We start from the raw sequence: 22,978 nt of genomic DNA on the forward strand, positions 1-22,978 counted from the left end.
TTTGAGAGGTAGGGGCACAGGAAGGCAAGACTACAGCAGGGCGGTGGGGAGTTGGTCAAGGGAGCATGTAGCTGGTTTGTAAGAGCTGATGAGTATATAAATGATGGAGGCGGCGATGGGGGGGAATGGTAGGAGGTCGGGCCAGATTGAGAGGACAGAGACAGGAGGGGCTGATGTCTCTAACACAGACGACAGTGATTTGTTAATAGTGGTGATCACCAAAGTATTGAAGGAAGCTGTTGCAAGGTTGAGGTTGGAGAGGGCGTGGGCACTGGCTTTAGGAGGTTGTTCACAAAGAGGCTCTGGGCTTGATGTCATTGATGATGGTGGAAAAAAAGGCAGACTTGGTGGTGTAACCACCACCAAGTCTGCCTTTTTTTCCAGGGGCATCTTTGGAAGTGGAGAGGTGGAGTTCACAGGCTTCATGGTGGCAGTGAAGGATGGCTACTTGTTGAGTCGTTCCGCTTGGTGATCAGTAGGTTATTTCTCTGAGGAGTTGTGGACGAGAAGTTGGGGATGGAACTGGAGGGGAATTTGAGTACTGGTAGATTGACAGAGAAAAATAGGTCAACGATATGATCTTTAACAAGGGTGGGGAAAGTGACACGTGGGGTGAGCTTAGAAGTGCCGGGTAGACAGGTGGGAGAAATGAGACCTGGGCACACACCTTCTGATGCTTGCTGACCTTTAGTATCTCAGATGGTTATGATTTTCTTTTCCTTGTTTCAATGTTTTTCACATGCTGTATTGCCTTATCAACCTAGTTTCAGTTGGAAACGCTCTACTGCCCCCTTGTGGAGCCCACATGTTAACTCGGGGGACAGTATAAATGCAGGCAGCTCTGTGGAGATCTGTGTTGTGTCTCAGTCTTGATGTGGATCTTCGCAAATGTGCTCTATGGAGAATTCATCCATAAATCCAGGTGAACTAGAACATTTTAAGGTGGTTTAAGAACTGTTGACAAATACACCCACTGAGGGAGGGAATACACATGATATAAAAGGGGAACATATTTCACACATGATCAATGTGTGGCTACTCCCAGTTCAGGAACAAATAAAAGGATGGTGATGTTTGTATTCGCTGATATAATACTCAACCAAGTGTATATATGCATTAACAGAAGTGTAAAACATACAAGCATTGAAACTGGTGTACATAAACACCCTTGGGTGTCTAATAGAGTTATCAAGTCATCAAGTCAAATATTTATAACTACATCTTCAAAGTACCACGATGTCAATTATTTTTTTAATCAGATGTTAAAGTTTTGCCTTATTTATTGTATTAGACCAATTTATATTGTGCCATCTATTTTACAGATAGGCCTGTACATTGGTACTCATTAAATAATGTTGTTTGAGTAGAATTGTATATCTCAGCTTGGTGAGCATTCTTCGCCTTCACTTAAAATCACTGCTTCACTTGGCCACCTCAGTGAATTTAATCACCTAAACCATGTTGCTCAACAAATGTGTTTTGTCACTTCCTTCTTTTTGATTGTCTAATAAATTGTATTAATGTTTTGATGATAATTCACTTGATGAGAAAGTGTTTCCTACTAACAACCTGAAGAAATGGAACAGTTTGGAATAAATAAGAGGCCTACAATGTTCTTTATATCAACTAAAGAAAATTTAAACTAGATTGAAACCACTTTACTTTTTGGATGCTTAACCTTTACCGAGTGTTATGTGACGGCTGTGGCCACCTGCCAAACCGTTGAAGAAACTGAAATCGTGTAGACTATATGCAAATCCCCAGAGCAGAAAGAAACACAAACATTTGTCAATTCCCTACACAAACACAGTCCTGGTATGTTTTGCAGTTCCCGTTTAGAATAAAAGTACACAAACACAAAAACAAGTGAAACTTTTGGTTAAGAAGTCTGCCTTTATATTATTACAGGTGGTCCTTCATCAAGAAGCAAAAGTCATTTCGATACGATATGCAGTTACTTGATGTCAGAACTGATTCAGTCTAGTAGCCTAATCTGTTATTCTCTCTACCTCCTCAAAATCTCTACAAGACTTCTGTTGGTCCTTTTGGCACTCACATGCAGTGCAGTAGTCCACTGGCAGAGGGACCTCCTCCTTCAGGGTTTAAGGCATTTTGAGGAGTGTAGATCACCTAGCTAGATTAGTCCAGTCGATCTGTGCTCATGCTTCACTTTTGATTCCATACTTGGTCTTCAGTTCCTCCACCTTAGCGATGTATTCAGTCATTGCGTCATCCTGGCTCTTTCCTGTTAAAAACAACCAGGATTAATTAACTACTCAGCCGTTTGACAAGACATAGTCCAAAGGTAAAATTGTAAAATTCGTATTTCTGTTGAATATACTTCCTGAAACAGGAAATGGAGTCGTTAATGTTGCACAAATTTCAATTATATTTTTTATTCTGCCTTAATTTATGTGTTGCGTCATGGCCTTGGGCTTTTTTTGTTTGTTTTCGGGGGATTTTTTTTTTAATTATTATTTTGAATCTGTTGCAATGTTTACCTTAAATTTGTATTCCTTAAAAAAATAAAAAAATAAAAAAAAATAAATAAAAATTATATATATATATATATATATATATATACACATACATACATACATATACACACACACACACACAGACACACACACAGGTAAATATATTATTTAAAATAAATACATAAAGAAATTGATTTCAGATCAGAATTTCAAGATTGGTCTTAATAAAATATACTTTTGAAAAACAAGACATGTGTTATTTGTTGTAGAAATATATATAACTAGCCTAAGTCTTTTCAGTCCTTACATTTTCTGTACGTAGAAAGTTGACCCATGACATTTTTTATTGATTAAAATGCCATTAGACAAACCCTGCCAGGACCATTTCATTGGGAATCAGATCATATCCAATATTTTTCAATCTAGTTCAGTTGACTCCCATTCAACTGTTTCCGTTTCGATGGTCTGGAGTGAGCATGAGGAGGGCGGGACTTAGCCAATCAATTCTGATTAGAAACTTATTCGAAGGAAGCAGCTACCATATCTGAACAAGGTTAAACTCACACACCAAACAAATACACAAACACGCTGACAAATGGACCAAACGTTTACCTTTCTCTGCATCCCACGCGTTCCACTTGGCTTTTCCAGTGAAGTCAAACATGCCGGGGAAAGCTGGAGAGACAAAATGTGTATGGATACATTTACCAGATAAAATAATTGTGTTCTGTCCAGGCAGCGAACAGACCACCCCGTTTTGGGGTAACCAGCAACACAAGGTTTGTTCCTGGAGATTATTCCATTGTGCTGCTTGGACTGAAATCTGCACCCAGAGATGCAGCATTGACCGGATATAGACATTTTCATGGGAACCACCTGGAAATTTATTTTTTCTTCATTTATTTTCTTCGTAGCGAGGTGTCAAAAGCAGACATGAAGCACCAAAACATTTCCAACAGGAAACCATGAAATGCATACACAAAGACCGCTGTATTCATTCAAGCCTTATGCTGATAGTAATCTGAATCTAGATTAGATCGAGATCAACTGAACACTCCAAATGTAAAAGCATGCCAAGTTGAATTATGAAACAATGTTTTTGTACTATCTATCTATCTAAATAATCACATGAATGGAAATAATAAAAAATATATTTGAGAACAAAATATCTTACTGTTATACTAGGCCAGGCCTATTCAACTAGCGGCCCGTGGGCCAAATGCGGCACCTCTTAATTTTTTTCTGGCCCGCAAGTGGTTGCATGCAAAAAATAAATAAAATAAAGGAGAAACATAGTTGCATGCAAACAGGTTTCTGTGTGTAGCCGGTGATACTAGCCAGTATCAGTACCCCACAATCAGGAACTGGCATTCCTTATTCTGACCATTTTTAGCTCAACCGATACGTGTGAGTCTAGCTTTTCTCATATGAATGCCATCAGAACAAGGGCACGGTGCTCCATGACCTATAAGAAGCTGCATGAGTGTCTCAGGATGAGCCAAACTAGGCAAACAACTAGGCAAACAAGGCAGTGCAATCTTTCTCACTGACTCACTGGCTCAAAATGTCTCATATGTACAGTAGTTCTGTTTTGTGATGATTCAAACAATTTGGTGAATTCTAAATACGTGTCCAAAATATGTGAGAACAAAATCTTTTATAATGATACGATTAAAAGTGAAGAAGGAAGGAATGCGTCTGACAAGTTTATTCCATGTAATAGCACTATATATATTAAGTTAACACTACTTTAAGTACAATTTATTTGTAGCGATTCATTCACGTAGTTTTACTCGGTGTGGCCCATGAACACCCAGTGGTTTTCCTTTTCGGCCCACTTGTTAAGGAGGTTGAATAGCCCTGGACTAGGCTTTTAATACCATTGGACTAAACTAGAGATGCACCGATCAACCGGCCGCCGATTAAAAAAGCCGGTTTTGTATCCAATCGGCCACAATCGGTGACCTGCCGGTCACTGTCGTAATTTCCGGTTTTCGGCCGATCAAACTCACCCGCATGCGCGGTGCGTAACAGCTCAAGGCGCCCAGAGCGCAGGAAGAAAACATGTCGCTGATTTGGACTTATTTCACTGTGTGCCAGGACGACCCAAAACACGCTGTTTGTAATGCTTGCAAGTCAAAAATAAGCCGTGGGGGATCATGTTGCTAGGTACGCGTCCTGCGTCCCTGACGCATTAAAATCTGAAAGGACGCACTAAACTCACTATCCATGCGTCCCGGGGACGCATCTAATTTTCCCCATGAAAAACGATACATTGTGAACATTAAACAACTCGTGTTTAATCACAGTAACTGGCCAAAGAAACCTTCTTGTGAGCAGTCCGGACAAGCGCTGTTTCAACCCTCTGCGCATCTACTCGGCGCAGACGTGATCCCCTGTACAAAGTATCGCGACATGCTAATTTAGCCGCTACCAAAACAACTAGCTCGTCACCGCTGATTTCATTTCAACAATTAAAAATACGAACTTCATAGTAAATAAACCCACGTTTCCACTGCTCGATGCTGTGCTCATTCGTGTCGATTATGTTGTAACGTTTAGGGGACGTGCTGTAATGAAATAAATGAAACATAATCCGGTGGTGGTGATGAAAACTATATTGAACGGCAGCCGCCATATAGTTATGCCCAAACGGCGCCTGCGCGTACATCGCGCTTCCAACGAGATCGTTTTTCTCGAGAAACAGGCAGAGAAGAGAGAACGCAAAAATACCACCAAAGAAAAAGATTAAACCTATTGCAGGTCAGCAAACTATTGCAGCTGCATTTTCTGTCCCCACTACCTCTGCACTCCTCCCTGACTCTGATCAGCCTCGAGAGAGTACCTCAACATTGCCCTACTTCTGCCTCCCCCTCTACTGAGCCTGATGAGCCCACTGCAGAAGAAGTGCCTCAACCTTCTACATGTTCCTCCCAAAAAAAGCGAACTTTTCTGAAGCAGTGGCTCACCACATACAAATGGCTGCGCTTTTCAGATGACAATTTCATGTATTGAGTTTAACACTATTAATTTCATTTAAGAAATAGAATAATAATAAAAAAGAAACACATTTTTTAAACTGGGGAGTCGGGACCCATTGAATTTCTCAGGGACCCACCCAACTCGCCACCTGTGGGTCCCGGGGACTCACTACATTGAAAACCTATCAACATATTATATGATTATAATTATTTCTTAGAAAATCGGTATCGGAAAAAACGGTTTTGGCAGGTCAGACCTCCTTAAAAACCGGAAATCGGTATCGGCCAAGAATTTTGCAATCGGTGCATCTCTAGACTAAACTATTGCTGCATATCCTTGGTTTATGCACTATTGCACTATTGTTTTATATTCATATTTATTATATTCATATTTATATTCCCGCACTACTCAGACACAGTCATATTTATATGTATATTCCCGCACTACAAATTCCACACAGTCACTTTACTGGTTTGCAGTTGTATGTAGCATGTGGTTGTTGTTGTTGATGATGTTATTATTGTCGCTCTATGTTGCACCTTATGTTCTTGGGAAACGCTATTTCATTTCACTGTATAATGTGTATATGGCTGAAATGACAATAAATTATCTTGAATCCTGAATATTCAAAAAAACAAATAGTTGGTTACGGACCACTACAAACAAACATTGTACTGTTTGCGTGCGTGCATGTTTATACCCGTGCTGTTGTCCCCCATGGAGGCCTGCTTGAAGAGGGCGTAGATCTTCAGCATCTCTGCATCTTCTGGTTTGCTCTTCAGCTGCTTCACCTCGGCGGCAGCGGCATCAAACTGAGCCTGAAGCAACAGTGAGGAAAACAGACCAACTTTATTAATGTACTAATATTTACAGATCCTCCAGAGCAGCGTACAGTGAACTCAGATGTCATCATGGAGCAGGTAGGGGTTCAGCATCTTAGGGAAACCTACAGATAAGGCTGCAGACATCGGGTTAGGAGGTGTGTGTGTGTGTGTTACATTGGTTATAGTAAGACCCATTTGGTCTTGGACTACAAGCTAGTTAATTCCATCGCGACAAGGCCACCTGAGGTGGCCGGAATGTCCCTATGTGTTTCCAGTACTTGGTGCAGAAAAGCTGCAATAGAGTACCTCTGACGGATTTCACAACCGCACAAAGAGGCTAGTGATTAGCTCAGAGTCTTTGGCAAACCAGAAGCCCCTCAGCTTGTGGTTGGTCGGTACCACCACGTGCCAACTAGGGCAGAGAGGAAGTGAAAAGACAAAGGAGCAGAATTCAAATTAAACGGTGGCAATCAAGTATCAAGAAGAGGAAGAACTATCTTTGCCTACATTGTATAACTTTCCTTCTTTATTGAAATCTCGTCATTAATAGGTCACTATTAATGTGTCAAAGTGTCAAACATACTTATGTTTCTCCGTCGACTGTACCATGACTGAATAATACGTAAGATGTCTTTGATAAAGATTTTCATTTTTACACTTAACTGAGCTAAAGGACGTTGCAAATCTCAAACATCCAACATAGATATAGTTGCAGCACACATGTTGTGCAGTGAACCATCCATGCACACAGGTTAACCATCACTAAACCCCCTCAAAGATCAGGCTATATTTGAAGGAGGAGTCTTCCATACTTGTAGGCAATACGAAGAAGCTTGGTAAATATAGTAAAATTTTATAGGTATGCCATTTAGGCAGGTTTACTGGACGTAAACATCTCAAAATCATCATCAAACTTGTCTTTAAGACAAACAGTGGAAACATGCATTTCAGATGTCTGAAATGTCCCAACCCTAGGGTCATGTATCCCCCCTCTACCACCGCACCACATGGACATGCATGAGCAATGCTTCTTCCCTATGGGCCTACCTATTAACTGTGTGGCTTTAGGTACCTTTAGGTTATCTTGCCCTATATTTCTTTAAGTACATCAGGTTTGGTGATCATTGCCCCGCCTAAAGAACAGCCACCTAAAGGTAGGTACAGTTGGCCATCCTGGGCCATGTGGTTACAAGTTATTGGCTCCTTAGGAACATCTGTTCATCATGAGGAAAAAAGATTGTCTACAAAGTTTCATCCCAACAGTCCCTAATTAGTCCCGCTCCAAATTTAACACTGTCTAGGTACTATAGAGCTCGTAAATACGCCCCTTCTGGTAGACCCCTCATCGGACCTCTGGTCGAGGAAAATTAGAATGGGAAAGAAATGTATTATTTTCTGATACCAGTCATTAAATGCCTCGGAATACACATATGTTTTGTGTGGGTCCAAATAATAATTTTTCACGTAGAGTTTGATAATTTATTGTGCAGTTAAAGGCTGTAGAAAAAAAACACAATGAGAAAGACTACAATCTCCGCATCGGCATTTAACTGAAAATCTACACATGCCCTGACTTACAATGGTTTTCACCTCTTTCGATGCTGTTATCCTCCCCTTGGAAAAAAGCGGTGAAGTGGAGCAGAGAGGTCACCATGTCTGTAATAGAGTGGTGGTGACGTATATCATTTGCGTCGAAAGCAGCGAGAGGCTGTAGTTCACAAAACGGCCTCACACAAAACCTAACATTATCAAACTTCTTCGCAAAGTTTTTTTGTTTTCTTTGCATGAAAAAATATAACTTAAATCCACAAACAACATATGTGCAATCCAGGGCATATAAAGACTGGGACCAGAAAATAATTACTTTCTCTCCATTGAAACCATTCTAATTTTCCTAGCCCAGAGGTCCCATGGGGGTCTCCCGGAAGGGGCGGACTTACGAGCTCTATTCCTTAAGTCACTAGCCACACCCATTTGATTACCACGGCCTCATTCAAATAAACGTAGGCTATTTCAACTTGAAAATCCGGCGTGTCTGGATTTTGTCGTCTGCGTAGACCTCACAGACCTGAATCTAGTCATGCAATTGGTGTGTCCGCACCATTTACGGTTTGGGCTGTGGGCCCAGTTTTAGGGAAGGAAGTATAATAAAAAATAATAATTATAGATGCAAATGGGCGTGGCCTATGCCAAAAGATGCAGCAGACTCCAGTGAATCTGTGTGTATAACGTTTTGGACTGTGGGAGTTTTTTTTGTTTTCTTTGCATGAAAAATTATAACTTAAATCCACAAACAACATATGTGTAATCCAGGGCATATAAAGACTGGGACCAGAAAATAATTACTTTCTCTCCTGAAACCATTCTAATTTTCCTAGCCCAGAGGTCCCATGGGGGTCTCCCGGAAGGGGCGGACTTACGAGCTCTATTCCTTAAGTCACTAGCCACACCCATTTGATTACCACGGCCTCATTCAAATAGACGTAGGCTATTTCAACTTGAAAATCCGGCGTGTCTGGATTTTGTCGTCTGCGTAGACCTCACGCACCTGAATCTAGTCATGCAATTGGCGTGTCCGCACCATTTATGGTTTGGGCTAAGGGCCCAGTTTTAGGGAAGGAAGTATAATAAAAATAATAATTAAAGACGCAAATGGGCGTGGCCTATGCCAAAAGATGCAGCAGACTCCAGTGAATATGTGTGTATAACGTTTTGGACTGTGGGAGTTTTTTTTGTTTTCTTTGCATGAAAAATTATAACTTAAATCCACAAACAACATTTGTGTAATCCAGGGCATATAAAGACTGGGACCAGAAAATAATTACTTTCTCTCCATTGAAACCATTCTAATTTTCCTAGCCCAGAGGTCCCATGGGGGTCTCCCGGAAGGGGCGGACTTACGAGATAGATGGAAAACATTGGTCCATAGATGGTATCTTAGAAATGATTTTTATTGAGTAAAACAACCTAGAATCCTTGTGGTTTTTACTGTTTAGTGATTTTTACAACCGCTTTCCAGGCGGAAGTAATAGGTTCATCATGAGGGGATACATGTGTGTGCAAAGTTTCCTCGAATGGAGGTTTAGTGGGTCAGGAGATAAGCATGTTCAAAGTTAGCAGTTCAGAAGATTATAACGTCACCATTGGGCCGATCAGTGTAACTATTCTATTGCAGTCGGAAGTTACCCAGGAGTGGACCGTTGCATACAAATCGACGGAGAGGTTTTGGCTGGGTATGTGTTTTTTGGAGGAATATTAATAAATGCACTGACATTACAATAGTGGGCCCGCACACTGTGCAGTTGGCCCGTAATAACACTAAGGAATACAAAAGGAGGACCCTTACACCAGGGTACAAAGTCCTCCACACCAAACGATGCCTGATGTCAGAAGGAAACCCCGCACTGAAATGTGCCAGCCTCTTGAAATGATTAAGTCAACTCATTCCGGGATGACACCAGGCTGATCCAAAGTTGAACGTTACTAATCAACCCCTACGAGTGGAGAGACAGGGACACCCGGGAAACCTGATCGCTCCGGACCGTGACTGCCTGAGGTGGCGGAGAGGACGCGGCGGACAGGCCGTCACGGCCTGGTTCGGATCAACGCCGGACTACATAACGTAAGCAGTGTGCTGGAAATAAATACTAACAGTTTCTATTAATATTCGTAATATTAAAATGATACACACCTTGATATCAGCCATTGCAGAACCGTTTGAAATGAGGAAGATCACTTTCTACTACAAAGGCAGACCACTGTTGTGAAATAACGCACTACTTTCTGCAACCTTTATCAGCTCGGTTTGAAGAACCTGGGAATGGGAACGCGGAAATTGGCTGACAATGATGTTTCCTTGAAGGCTCACGCGGCCCATTGGCGGATAAGTGAGAGCAGAAACCAATCAAATCCCTTGGTTTGGAAACTGGGATGGGGGCAAGGGGTACTGGGGCAAGGGGTAGTGGGCCAACCGCCATGGGAATATCTCTTATATATTCTTTGTATGTTATATTATTAAAAAAATTAAATGAATTAATAACGTTTTTATCCATCTATCTTTATTCAGACATATAAGTCCATACCTATGGAGGACCACAAGTGTCACGGAAATAGTTATAAAGAAATAGAAAATCATTATTTGATATTTTAATGGGCAATAAAAAGAGGAATAACAAAAATTATTTACAAATGAAATATTAATCCATCAATAAGTAGCTAAAATTAAAATGGGATTTACAAAAACAACTTAAAACAGTCAATGAGTACATTATTTAAAAATTCATTAATGAATTCATAAATAAATGATGCAATTGAAAAATATATTTGAAAATGCAGTTTAAAAAGATAAATAAATAACTTGTTTCACAAACGCGTTTTCAGAACATATTCCCTCGTTTATGGCGCCCCCTTCTGGCGAAGATTTTCCTTGGTATAGCGCCACCTAGTGACCGGCGAGTCTGGATTTTGTCGTCTGCGTAGACCTCACGGACCTGAATCTAGTCATGCAATTGGCGTGTCCGCACCATTTACGGTTTGGGCTGTGGGCCCATGCAGTTTTAGGGAAGGAAGTATAATAAAAAATAATAATTATAGACGCAAATGGGCGTGGCCTATGCCAAAAGATGCAGCAGACTCCAGTGAATCTGTGTGTATAACGTTTTGGACTTATACACTTATTCGGTGTGGGAGTTATAGCCCCAAACGCGTATTCCTTGGTATAGCGCCACCTAGGGACCGGCGTGTCTGGATTTTGTTATCTGAGTAGCGGTGTCGGACCTGGATCTAGTCATGCAATTGGCGTGTGTGCATCATTTACGGTTTGGGCTGTGGTCCCACTTTCAAGGCGGGAAGTATAAAAAAAAAACACTACAAAAACAATAGGGATCCAACCTGTTGGCTTGGACCCCTAATAATCCTTACAAAAACAATAGGGATCAACCTGTTGGCTTGGACCCCAAATTAGCCATGGGATGTAACAAGCTCTCTGATTGGCTAGAGAGCCGCACCTGCCTAAACACTGTTTAAATGCGGCTGGCATATAACTTATCTTCTTGGTGGTGCACTCATACTAGGCCATCTGGCCATTGCCGTGGCCGTTTTCACACCTAACCGTGCTCAAATCTGCCAGTGTGAGTGTGGCAAGTCTGGCCAGGCCAGGCCAATTTGGCCACTTGGGAGAGGGTTGCTGCTACGGTACGGGCCGCTACGGTAAATATGCTAATGAGCCGACACGCGCACACGCACGGCTATGCCGTGCGGTCAGAGTTAAAACACTGACCGGCGGCAGACTTTATTATGGTCCACGCAGCGGATCAGAGAGCTTGTTACATCCCATGGCTAATTTGCATCGTTTTTTTTTGCAAGGCCCAATATGAAATAAATATCTAAACTAAACTCAAATAAATACAATTAATCATAATAATGGAATTTAGATCATTTTATATTTGATTAGAATATATTTTTTGAAATACATTTTGCTAAAATATCCAATGCGTAGCCTAGTTTATATTTAGTTTAAGGCATGTCTACACTACAGAGACGTGTGTCTCGGTGCTCTACACGTCAGGTCTGACTCGGAGGGCGACCCGTGTTGCCAGGTTGCCAGATGTGGAGGGAAATCTAGCCCAATCTGGCAACACTGTGGTCGACTGCTCTGGTCTGTTAAAACACCGGAAGCTGAACGAAAACATGCAGCTTTGATAAGGGGCTCTGGGTTGGGGCACAGTGCACTAAATAAAACAATGAATTTGATAGGAAAACACCCCACTGGATTATGTGAGGGGTGCCAGGTAGAGGAGACAGTGGAACATGTTTTAATGAACTGTAGTGGTTATGGGATGGAGAGGGAAAGTATGAAAAATCAATTGAGAGAATTGGGTATGCAGGAGTATACTTTGGAAAATATTTTAAGATTAATGAAGAGGAATTGTATAAAAGTATTGTTTGGCTTTTTGAGAGAAACAGGGTTATATGATAGGATATAGAGTAGAAAGAAGGTGTGAATGAGTGAGTGTTTGGATATTTTTGTTTTGATTCATTAACTGGATCAGAAGAGGGCGGTAATGCACCAAGTTGTGGATGTCAACCGCCGTAAAACCCCAAGAAGAAGAGGAAGAAGAAAACATGCAGCGACGTCACACCGACACCGTCAAACATTTAGCGAATGTGATATGAAAAAGCCTGGTCTGAACATTATACAGTTAGGCAGGCAATTTATCATAAGGAAAAAGTCTACATTTGAGTTCAAACATTATGGCCGGTGAAGTGGTGGTGACCGTGCGGTTGGTGAGGTCCTTTGAGCACAGGAACTTCAAACCTGTGGTGTTCCGTGGAGTCGATCTAGAGCAGAACGTAGAGGACTTCATCAACTATGTCCGAACAGGTGAGTGTGTGCTCCATTGTATATACGTGACTACGATGTCCATTGTTCTTCTTGTGTAGATCCATCTTGGGCGGGTTTATACTTTAGTAGACGCGATGTCTTGCAAAAAAACAGAATGTCCAGATGAGATTCAAGAGAATGTGTCTTAATTTATGTATGAGTCCGATTCGATCCTCATTCAAACACGTATTCAAAGTAAAGATTATTGTTAAATTAAAACATAAGACGGGTCAAGACGTGCAAGATATGCAAGACAAGCAAGGTCTAAAGACTGCTTTTCCAGCCCAAACCACCCCTAAGGCCTCAAATCCTTTACTTTTAAGGACAACTTACCCTGAAGTGGCAAGAATGAAAACAATGGAATTGGCTCCTGCACAGAGTGAATGTACGCTCAAATATAAGTCTGAAGTATCGAATATCAAATCCATAAATGTCACTAACTGTGTCTTCCCCCAGATGTGGCCACCAGAGCAGGTCTCCCACCTCCCTTTAAGAAGTTTGGATATGGTGAGTTTATCTTGAATAACATGCAGTCACTCATGTTACTGCAAGTAAATTCAATATTAGAATGAATAGTAATATGTGCAATGTGTCATGTAACTATCTGGTTCTATTTCATCCTTACTGACCACCAGAGGCGGTGCATTAAGCACTGGATTTATCCTTCTCGCGCATGCGCAGTTGGAGTACCTATACCAACAAGGTCTCGTGACACCGGATGGGCTATATAGCCCGGTGTCGACAGAGGATCTGTTCCTTTCATCTTCTCGCAAAGACGCATGTAGTAGTACCACTTGCGGATAGCGTATTCGCTTTTTTGTAAGGATCGTGCTCCAGACTGTGCAGCCTCGCGACCAAGGGTCGGAGCAACGGGTGAACTCGACCTCCAGGGGCTGTTTGTCTGTCCAGCGCGGAAAGGGCTTCCCTTGAGTAGAAGCGTCCAAGTTTTGTTTAGTAACACTTTTGTTAAAAAAATATATATATTTCGTTCAGTCACTCACCGGTGAAGGCAGCGCTCTCGCGTCCTCTCCCGGCAACACTGCTGTGATTATTTTCACTACTGGCTACACTGTACAGCGCTAACCTACCTTGTGGGTGAGGCAGCGTGTCCGCTCCCTTCCAGCGTTTGTAGCTGCTACTTGATAGCTTCCCTGATAGAAACAGCTCGGCTGTGTTCTGGGTTACCAGTTCACATTTGTTTGGTAACACTTTCTTGAAAAAAAAGTCCTCCAGGGGCTGTTTGTCTGTCCAGCGCGGAAAGGGCTTCCCTTGAGTAGAAGCTTCCAAGTTTTGTTTAGTAACACTTTTGTTAAAAAAATATATATATTTCGTTCAGTCACTTACCGGTGAAGGCAGCGTTCTCGCGTCCTCTCCCTGTAACACTTTTGCGTATTTCTTTCGGTCACTTACCGGTGAAGGCAGCGTTCTCGCGTCCTCTCCCTGTAAAACTGTTGGGGATTTCTTTCGGTCACTTACCGGTGAAGGCAGCGCTCTCGCGCCCTCTCCCTCGAACACTGTTGGGGATTTCTTTTCAGTCACTTACCGGTGAATGCAGCATTCTCGCGTCCTCTCCCTGTAACACTGTGTATTTATTTTCAGTCACTTACCGGTGAAGGAAGCGCCCTCGCGTCCTCTCCCTGTAACACTGTGTATTTATTTTCAGTCACTTACCGGTGAAGGAAGCGCCCTCGCGCCCTCTCCCTGTAACACTTGTGTATTTCTTTTCAGTCACTTGCTGGCGAAGACTGCGCTCTCGCGTCCTCTCCCAGTAACACTGTGTTGTTCTCTTTTCGAGTTAGTAGCTTACTGGTGAAAGCAGTGCTCCCTCTCCCAGTGTTCTGCTGATGGCTCAGGTGTGTGGCGCCTGTGTGGCCCTCCTTGAGCCTGACGATGGCCATGATCGCTGCCCCTCTTGCCTCGGCTTCGAGCATTTGAGGGAGGGCCTTACCGAGAGGGCCTGTATGAACTGCGGCTTCATGCCCTTGGCACTCAGGCTGGTTAGGCTCGCAGCGGTGGAACATCCGACAGCCGTCGACCTTCCATCAATGGCGCCACTTCCTTCGGCTCAGCCCGGCTGTTCTTGGCGTCGGGGTAGAGCAGTGCCCCCCCCCCAGGAAAAGCGCTAGGGACGAGCTAGCATCCAAGGTGAATCGCTTGTCGTCCGACATGGTGAGGATACAGGAACTCCTCCTGACCCTGCAACCTGGGGCGGGTGGCGCGGTGGCTGGCATCCAGCCTGACCCTTCCTTGGGGGATGTGCCGAGCACGGACGATGTCCTGTCGCTGGCGGCATCAGCTAATCTCTTCAGTGAGGGTGTCACGGGGGCGGAAGCCTCGAACACTTTTGGGGAGGCCTCCCTCTCCTCTGCTCAGAGCTCTGGGCACAGCACAGAGGGTAACCCCATGGGGGGCGTCATCCGTATGGCCCTGGCTCGCCTGGGGTTCGATGCTCCTCAGGCAGACTTGGCTCAGCCTAGCGCCTTTTTCGGGTGCAGCCCTGCCACAGCCCCTTTCTCTGTCCCTCCTTCGGAGGAGTACTTAAAGGAGCTACACGTCTGCTGGAAGGATGCCAAGGCTCTCCCCTGTCCCTCATCCAGCGCAGTATGGGCTGGGTCGCATGCCACCCGTTAAGCCCGCCATTGCCTCCCTCATTTTAACCCCAGATCAGGCTTTGCGGCTGGATGCCAGGTGTCCTCGGCCCTAGTGCAGGGTCACAGACGACCTGCTCTCGAAGGCCTACGACGCAGCAGCGCGTATGGGGCGGATTGGCAACTCCCTCTCCCACCTAATGCTGGCGCTCTCGACTTCGCTGCAACAAGCTGCAATTGAGCCGTCTACGCAGGACCTGAGCGATGTGTCCCTACAGGCCTTTGCCCTCATGTCCAGGGAATTGGGGCGTGTTATGTCCACCCTGGTCCAGACTCGCCGCCAGGTTTGGTTGGCTCAGTCGCCCCTGACGGAGGCATGCAGGAAGGCCCTCAGAGCCGTGCCAGTGGTACCGGGGGAGCTGTTTGGATCAGCTGCCCTGGAGACGCTGGAGCGAGCTGCCCAAGCTAGGCAAACCAACCTGCAGCTGTCGGAGTGTGTCCGCTCCTGGCAGGCCTAGAGCCCCCCCGGCTGCCCCCCTGGGCCGCTCCCAGCCACGCTCTTACCCAGTGCGAGATGAGGGCCTCCGTAGGTCTCGGCGGCCCGCCCAGCAGCCCGCTGATAACTTTCGTGAACCGATCGAAGAGTTGCCTGGACCCTTCCCAACGGTTACCTATCTGGGGTTGGTCCTGGACTCGGGCGCCATGAAGGCCTACCTTTTACCTCGACAAGTGAACGACATCCTCCACTCCAAATGTGGCTGAACAGCCTCCTCTGCCTGCAGCCAAGTGGCACAGGCAGAGGAGGGTCAAGGTCACCCTGCAGTGTTTCGTCTCTCTGGCTCCATCGAGAGAGAGAGAGAGAGAGCGTATCTGGAGGCAGGCGTGCCCATGGGCGCAATTCCGGGACGCCGGGAATTGGTGACAACCGACGCCTCTCGGGATGGGGCGCAGTGTGGCAGGGCAGGACTGCGCAGGGACGGTGGTCTGGCCGGGATGTTGCACAACACATCAATGTGCTGGAACTCCGGGCTGTGCAGCTGGCACTGGCCAGCTTTCTGCCCCATTTGACAGGCCGGCATGTCCTGGTCTGGTCGGACAACATGGCCACGGTTTCCCAGGTGAACCACCAGGGGGGCACCAGGTCGGCACGGCTTCTCCGGGTATCCCAAAGCCTGTTGACTTGGGCTTCTCCCCGTCTGGCCAGCCTGCGGGCAGTCTATTTGCCGGGGGCCCAGAATCGGGCGGCAGACTTCCTCTCCCGACGGAAGCCTCCACCGGGGGAATGGCAGCTTCACCCCGAGGTGGTGGAGTCAATGTGGGGCCTCTTCGGCAGGGCAGAGGTGGACCTCTTTGCCTCGGAGGAGTCGGCGCATTGCCCCCTCTGGTTCTCCTGGGCAGAAGCGTCCAGCCCTTTAGGGCAGGACGCGCTGGCGCACGATTGGCCGGACAGGCCTCTCTATGCGTACCCAACCATTGCCTCTGGTTCTACCGACACTCCAGAGGGTCCTTTTGCAGGGCCACCGGCTCCTTCTGGTGGCCCCCTTTTGGCCGGGGAAGCTCTGGTATCCACTGCTGCTCAGGCTCTGCTGCAGCTCGCCATGGCGCCTCCCCGACAGGAGGGATCTCCTGTCCCAGCTGGGGGGTCAGGGGGTCTGGCATCCCGACCCCTCTCGCCTACAGCTCTGGGCTTGGCCAATGCAGGGCCCAACCCACTGCTGAGGGAGTGCACTGCGGCTGTCAGGGGTACTGTCATGAGTGCCAGGGCACCGTGGACCAGGTTGCAGTACAGAAACAAATGGAGTGCAGCTAGGGCCGTGGATCCAGTGCACTGCGCTGTGACCACCGTGCTGGAATTTCTGCCGTTCCTCCTGGATAGTGGCCGGTCGCACTCTACCTTGAGGGTCTATGTCGCTGCTATCTCCTCCCTACACGATAGGGTTGACAGCGCCACGGTAGGATGCCACAGGTTAGTGTCCCTCTTTCTTAGAGGGGCTTTGAGGCTGCGTTCCCCTACAGCCATGAGGTCTCCAGTAGGGCTGAACGATTTATCGTTTTCTGATCGAAATCACAATTTCAGACAACGCGATCTCGGGATCGCCAAACACACGTTTTTTTCGGTTTTACTGTGCATTCACGCGTCAACGTAGAGATGCGAATAATAATTTTATATATAATATCATGGCCAAAAGCTGAGTGAGCCTCCGGATGGCCGTAGGGCTGGGAGCTCTCTTCGAGGGGTTTGTTTACCGGCGTTGCAATGGTTAACATGCGTTCAACAGCGTGGCCACTGAGTCACATGTGTAACGTAACAGCCAATCAGCGTTCAACCGTCAAACTCAGTGCAGTTCAGTCCGGGGTGAACTGCAGCATGGAGGAGAAAGTGAATGTTGCCGTTTGCGACTCCCGGAGCTCTATATAATCGTAATATAATATTTGTATATATAATATCACGGCCAAAAGCTCTGTGCACCGCCGGACGGCCGTAGCGCGGGGAGCTCTCATAGGGATTGGTCTTCTCGGGGTTTGTTTACCGGAGTTGCTACGTTTCCGGTCTTGTGTGTTCCAACGGTTTATTAGGTAGGCCAATCTAATAAATCTGTCTATTCAATACTTCATTCACTGCCTCTTCCGTGGTCATTACAATATTATGAATAGACTGCGTTGGGTTCTCCGACGTCTCTCCCTTTGTTGTTATACTCTAATGCACGAATTAACTAAAAGAGCCATCTTTGACTGTCTTAAAAAGTAGTAGTACTTTTCTAAGTTAAGACAGTCAAAGATGGCTCTTTTAGTTCATTTGTAACAACTGCAATTGGTCAAGGACTTCAGTTTACATTTATGTTTCTTAATAAATAAATAAAAATAAATTCTTAACTTTAGTTTTCATTCTTACATTAGAGTAATGGCATGTAATGTTTTAATGGTATGATGTCATGTTTGTAACTATTACTGTACATAATGAATATTGCACTGAAGCTTGAAATCGCAATATCTGCCAGAAAAATCTCAATGCAATCTTTTCCTGAAATCGTTCAGCCCTAGTCTCCAGCATGGGACCTGCCGCTGGTGCTGGAAGCCTTGTCATCGCCTCCCTTCGAGGCTTTGGGTCAAGGGGGGTTGAAGTGGCTGTCCATGAAGGCTGCCTTTTTACTCGCCATAACTTCTGCCAAGCGGGTCGGGGAGTTGCATGCCCTATCAGTGAGTGATACATGCCTGAGGTGGAACTCTGATGGCTCGGGTGTCACTCTATGGCCGAATGTTGCGTTCCTGCCAAAGGTGCTTCCTCGCAATCACCTTAACCAGCCCATCCAGTTAGCACACTTTAACCCCCCATCTGGGGTGGGTGGGTCTGAGCTGCTGTGCCCGGTGTGGGCCCTTACGGCTTATATTTCTGCTACCGTCGGTATTCGCCAGTCGGAGCAGCTTTTTGTTTGCCATGGTGGCCCTAACAGGGGTCGTGCTTTAACTAAGCAGAGGCTGTCCCACTGGATTGTGGAGACCATAACGCACGCCTACGGGGCCAGTGGCCGCCCCCCGCCATCCAGGGTGAGGTGTCACTCAACCAGGAGCGTCTCAACATCATGGGCTGCCCTGAGAGAGGTGCCCCTGGGGACCATCTGTGCCGCGGCGTCATGAGCGTCGCCTAGCACATTCTCCAGGTTCTACCGGGTCAACGTTGCCACTCCCCATCCAATGGGCATGGTTCTGAGGCCAAGCTCTGCTGTCTCTGGTCAGTAGGGTGAGCGCTTTGATTCTTCGTGACGTTGTTGGTATTGGCCATCCAGTGCTTAATGCACCGCCTCTGGCGGTCAGTAAGGACGAAATAGAACGTAGAGTTACGTATGTAACTCCGGTTCTATGAATCCTGGATGACCGCCAGAGTTACAGGTCACTCAGAGGTCTCGTGGTTCGTGAGAAGATTCTGGGAACAGATCCTCTGTCGACACCGGGCTACATAGCCCATCCGGTGTCATGAGGGTCACATGTGATCTTGTTGGTATAGGTACTCGAACTGCGCATGCGCAAGACGGATAAATCCAGTGCTTAATGCACCGCCTCTGGCAGTCATCCAGGATTCATAGAACCGGAGTTACATACGTAACTCTGCGATATATCTGTAGTCAATGCTGATCAATGGTGATGTCAATAAATCACATCTTATAACTGATATATTCTACAAATGGAGAACATCTGTGTTCTGCCATCTATCACCCGTGTTCTGCCATCTACTAATCCGTGGTGTAAAATGCACACACTGTACCCCTGAAATCTTCAATGAAGACATTATAATACAGCATCAAAATATACTCCCCATATTCTTGCAGTGTACATTGGGTGGGTAGTTGTATAAAATAATGTGATTCTGTAGTGGGAGCATCATTTGATAGAGGCAATTGGTCTACAGATCAAAAACGCTACCAAACACATAAGGCAGCATTTCTTGATAGGGTAGCTTGATTCAATAGACAAGGGAGCATTCATTGGCAGAACAGAGCCTATCGAATCATACCTACCTACCTGCCACTACAGAATCTTTCACATTATTTTACACCAATACTCACTTCATGTACACTGTAAGAATATGGGGAGCATATTTTGATATTGTATTATAACGTTTTTATTGGAGATTTCAGGGGTACACTATGTGTAATTTACACCAATATTACACCACAGATCAATATTGTCGGCATGCGCTGAACACTAGGTAGCACCGTCACGATTTGATGGGGACTAGGGAGCATAGTTTGGCAAAACACCAACCAGCCCGTACCTTCACCAATTCCCAAGCCAACTGAGCTAGGGGACTCTGTACTGTCACAGTTCCACAGCCAGTGGACAGGACACCGTTATTATTGAGTGTTGGTCCTTCTCGTGGACAGTTCATTATTATTGAGTGTTGGTTCTTCTGGTGGACAGGACACTTTGTGTTGGTCTTGGAAAAGTCGTTCTTCACGGTTGAATAGTTAGAGACATCTAACCGTCTATATAACAGATTATTCTGGTAAAACAATACTGTAACAGAGTGAAATAACTGAGTGAACCTGAGGTCAGTCTCTAGAGTTAACATTGCACTTGGAATATGAATGAATGCATGTTTGATTCTGTCAAAGTTTGCCGGCTTGGTGAGGGCGTTCTACAAGTCATAGCAGATGGGACAACGTATTCCACATCCTGCTACTTTATGCAGGGAACCATAATTAGTGTTATGAGCGACACCTGTGTTTGTCCTATGATCACCTCTGTGAAATTGGTCTATTAAGTATCATGTTCAATTATTGGCCATTCAATTTCAGCTGCACAAAAGCTACTTCAAAAATAAATGTTTTTGAAAATGCTATATCAAAAACATCATATATAAATATAATGACGGTGGAAACATTTCTTGTATCTTATGTTTTGGACCTAACACACCTTTGTTCCTTTCTTGCTGCATTTCTAGACACACTGAAGATCATTCACCAAGCGCATGGAGCCAAGGTATAGGGCTCTGCAGGAGAGGGTGTTCTAGGGGCAAGGGAGAGGGTGTACCAGGGAGAGGGTGTACCAGGGACCAGGGATAGGGTGTACGAGGGACCAGGGAGAGGGTGTACCAGGGACCAGGGAGAGGGTAAACCAGGGACCAGGGAGAGGGTGTACCAGGTGCCACAGTAGAGGGGCTAGGGAGAGGGTGTACCAGGGGCAACAGTAGGGGTGGGAATCGCTTGGCACCTAATGATTCGATTCCGATTATGAGGTAAACGATTCGATTCTAAAACGATTTAATGTACAATGTACATAAAAAATGGTTGCATATATATTTATTTTATTTTATTTTTTTAAATCACGAATGGAAATGTACTACATTTCCATGCGTGATTTTCAAAAAGATATATATACATCTGAGTTTGCTAATCACTTCCTAATTTTGTGATGATCATTAAAGACATCAACAGATGTATTAATTAACTTATCTAATATTTTATTAGAGAAAAACCTTTTTTCACAAATATGACTATCTATGAACAATGCAATAATCAATGCAGGTTGCATTACAACACAATATGGATGCATGTAAAAAATAGGCTTCAGTTTTCTTTTCTTTTTAATCTTTATTTTCTATGTCATTAAAGAAAAAGCTGCTCTTGAATTAGAAGGAGTTCTTGTGTCTGGCTGTGAGTTTGCACGCATGCTATGCGTAGGCTGAATCGCAATCGTGTCAAGACAAATCAGATTGGCCAATACACACTGAAGATTAATTAAATAATTTTAAAATTACTAAAATTATCCCTCTGGCGAACAGCAAATTAAAAGTTTTTGTTTTTTTTATCAGATTATTAATTTATCTGCTTCGAGACGGAATCGTTCTAGAGAGAATCGCGATGCATCGAAGAATCGATTATTTTCTCCACCCCTAGGCCACAGTAGAGGGGCCAGGGAGAGGGTGGGCCAGGGAGAGGGGGGGCCAGGGCCAGGGTGTACCAGGGGCCACGGTAGAGGGGCCAGGGAGAGGGTGTACCAGGGGCCATAGTAGAGGGGCTAAAGGGGGTGTTGCCCTGGAGGGATTCGGGAACAGAGACCCATACTGTGGCGTAAATACCAACCAAATGCCAGTGAAAGAACAAATTAAATAATTTATAATTAGTCAGCACTTTTCTTTTGTAGCAAAATTATCTCATTTTTAAGCAAAATAAATCTGCTATACAAGAATATAATAATTCCTACGTGAAAAATGAGACTCCACAATTTGAAAGAAACAAACCAATGCAAAAGGAATAAAGGAATATTGTACTTCCAGACCAACGAGTTGGTGATGAGCTTGGAGGACGACGATACACTCATCCTTCGTCCAGGACTGACTCTGGCAGCTGCTGGAGTAGGTGAGGAGGACATACTGGCCAATACCTCAACGTTGTCTTTATTTATCACCACCTCATGTATAACAATTCACAAATTTATTACTAATAGTGCAGCCCGTTCAAAACCCTCCTTTTGGGAACCAGCCGACGGCTTAGCCTTTCACTGCTGCTCGCAGCATTCAACGATACAGCACTTTCCTGGGTGCAATACCTCTTCGGTATGGGCCAGTTGTTGCCGTTTCCTCGAGAACCACTCATCCAAACAAGTTCTCGCTGCACTTCAATCACCCGCCGAGTGTGAAGTCGGTCGAAGCGAGATAACATCAGGATGTGCAGACACCTGTTGTTATAGTCAGTGATATAACGGTAGTGCAGCCAGCATCCATTGATAGTAAATGTTTCATATGTCACATTATTTTCATTCATATATAAATATCATACATTACGATATTTTTCCGTTGTACCTATGGAGTTGATTTCAGTTGTAAGTTTATACCGTTGTGTTGTTACAGCTAATGAAACGGAGATGGCTTTCTTCAGTGGAAAAGACTATGGCCTTTTTAAGGCCAATCCTGAGACTGTGTGGTGATGACAGCACATGCCAAACAGGGAAACGTACAGCGTGCTGCACTGAAAAATGTGTGAAACGTACCAACAAGCTCAATGGAACACGCTACACGGACTGATGCTGCAGCTTTCGAGATAAACCTTCAAATAGAGACCAGAAAGGTTTCATTTTGGGCACCATTTAGTGTTTTGAAGATGTGTGGACGGTTTATTTGTTTAAAATAAAGGTTCACCTGTGTTGAGTATTAAGTTTGATCGATGCTTTCGTAGTCAGGAAATGCAGCAGAAGGCTCCTAAATATCACAGCTTTTCAATAAGTAGT

General features: G+C 44.9%; 2 protein-coding genes across 2 annotated transcripts; one reads left to right on the plus strand and one right to left on the minus strand.

Annotated features, from left to right (window-relative positions):
- Positions 1-1,854: 1,854 nt before the first annotated feature.
- On the minus strand, positions 1,855-10,136 carry dbi (diazepam binding inhibitor (GABA receptor modulator, acyl-CoA binding protein)). Its single transcript, XM_056579889.1, has 4 exons — positions 9,975-10,136; positions 6,160-6,277; positions 3,090-3,152; positions 1,855-2,245 (listed from the first exon to the last, which is right to left on the minus strand). The coding sequence occupies exons 1-4, from the start codon at positions 9,987-9,989 to the stop codon at positions 2,160-2,162; spliced, it is 282 nt and encodes a 93-aa protein (XP_056435864.1). The 5' UTR covers positions 9,990-10,136; the 3' UTR covers positions 1,855-2,159.
- Positions 10,137-12,352: 2,216 nt separating this feature from the next.
- On the plus strand, positions 12,353-22,901 carry c20h2orf76 (chromosome 20 C2orf76 homolog). Its single transcript, XM_056579665.1, has 5 exons — positions 12,353-12,665; positions 13,122-13,172; positions 20,694-20,731; positions 22,029-22,110; positions 22,602-22,901. The coding sequence occupies exons 1-5, from the start codon at positions 12,536-12,538 to the stop codon at positions 22,676-22,678; spliced, it is 378 nt and encodes a 125-aa protein (XP_056435640.1). The 5' UTR covers positions 12,353-12,535; the 3' UTR covers positions 22,679-22,901.
- Positions 22,902-22,978: the final 77 nt, after the last annotated feature.

The sequence above is a fragment of the Gadus chalcogrammus genome, chromosome 20, assembly GCF_026213295.1.
Source record: "Gadus chalcogrammus isolate NIFS_2021 chromosome 20, NIFS_Gcha_1.0, whole genome shotgun sequence".
Lineage (NCBI taxonomy): Eukaryota > Metazoa > Chordata > Actinopteri > Gadiformes > Gadidae > Gadus > Gadus chalcogrammus.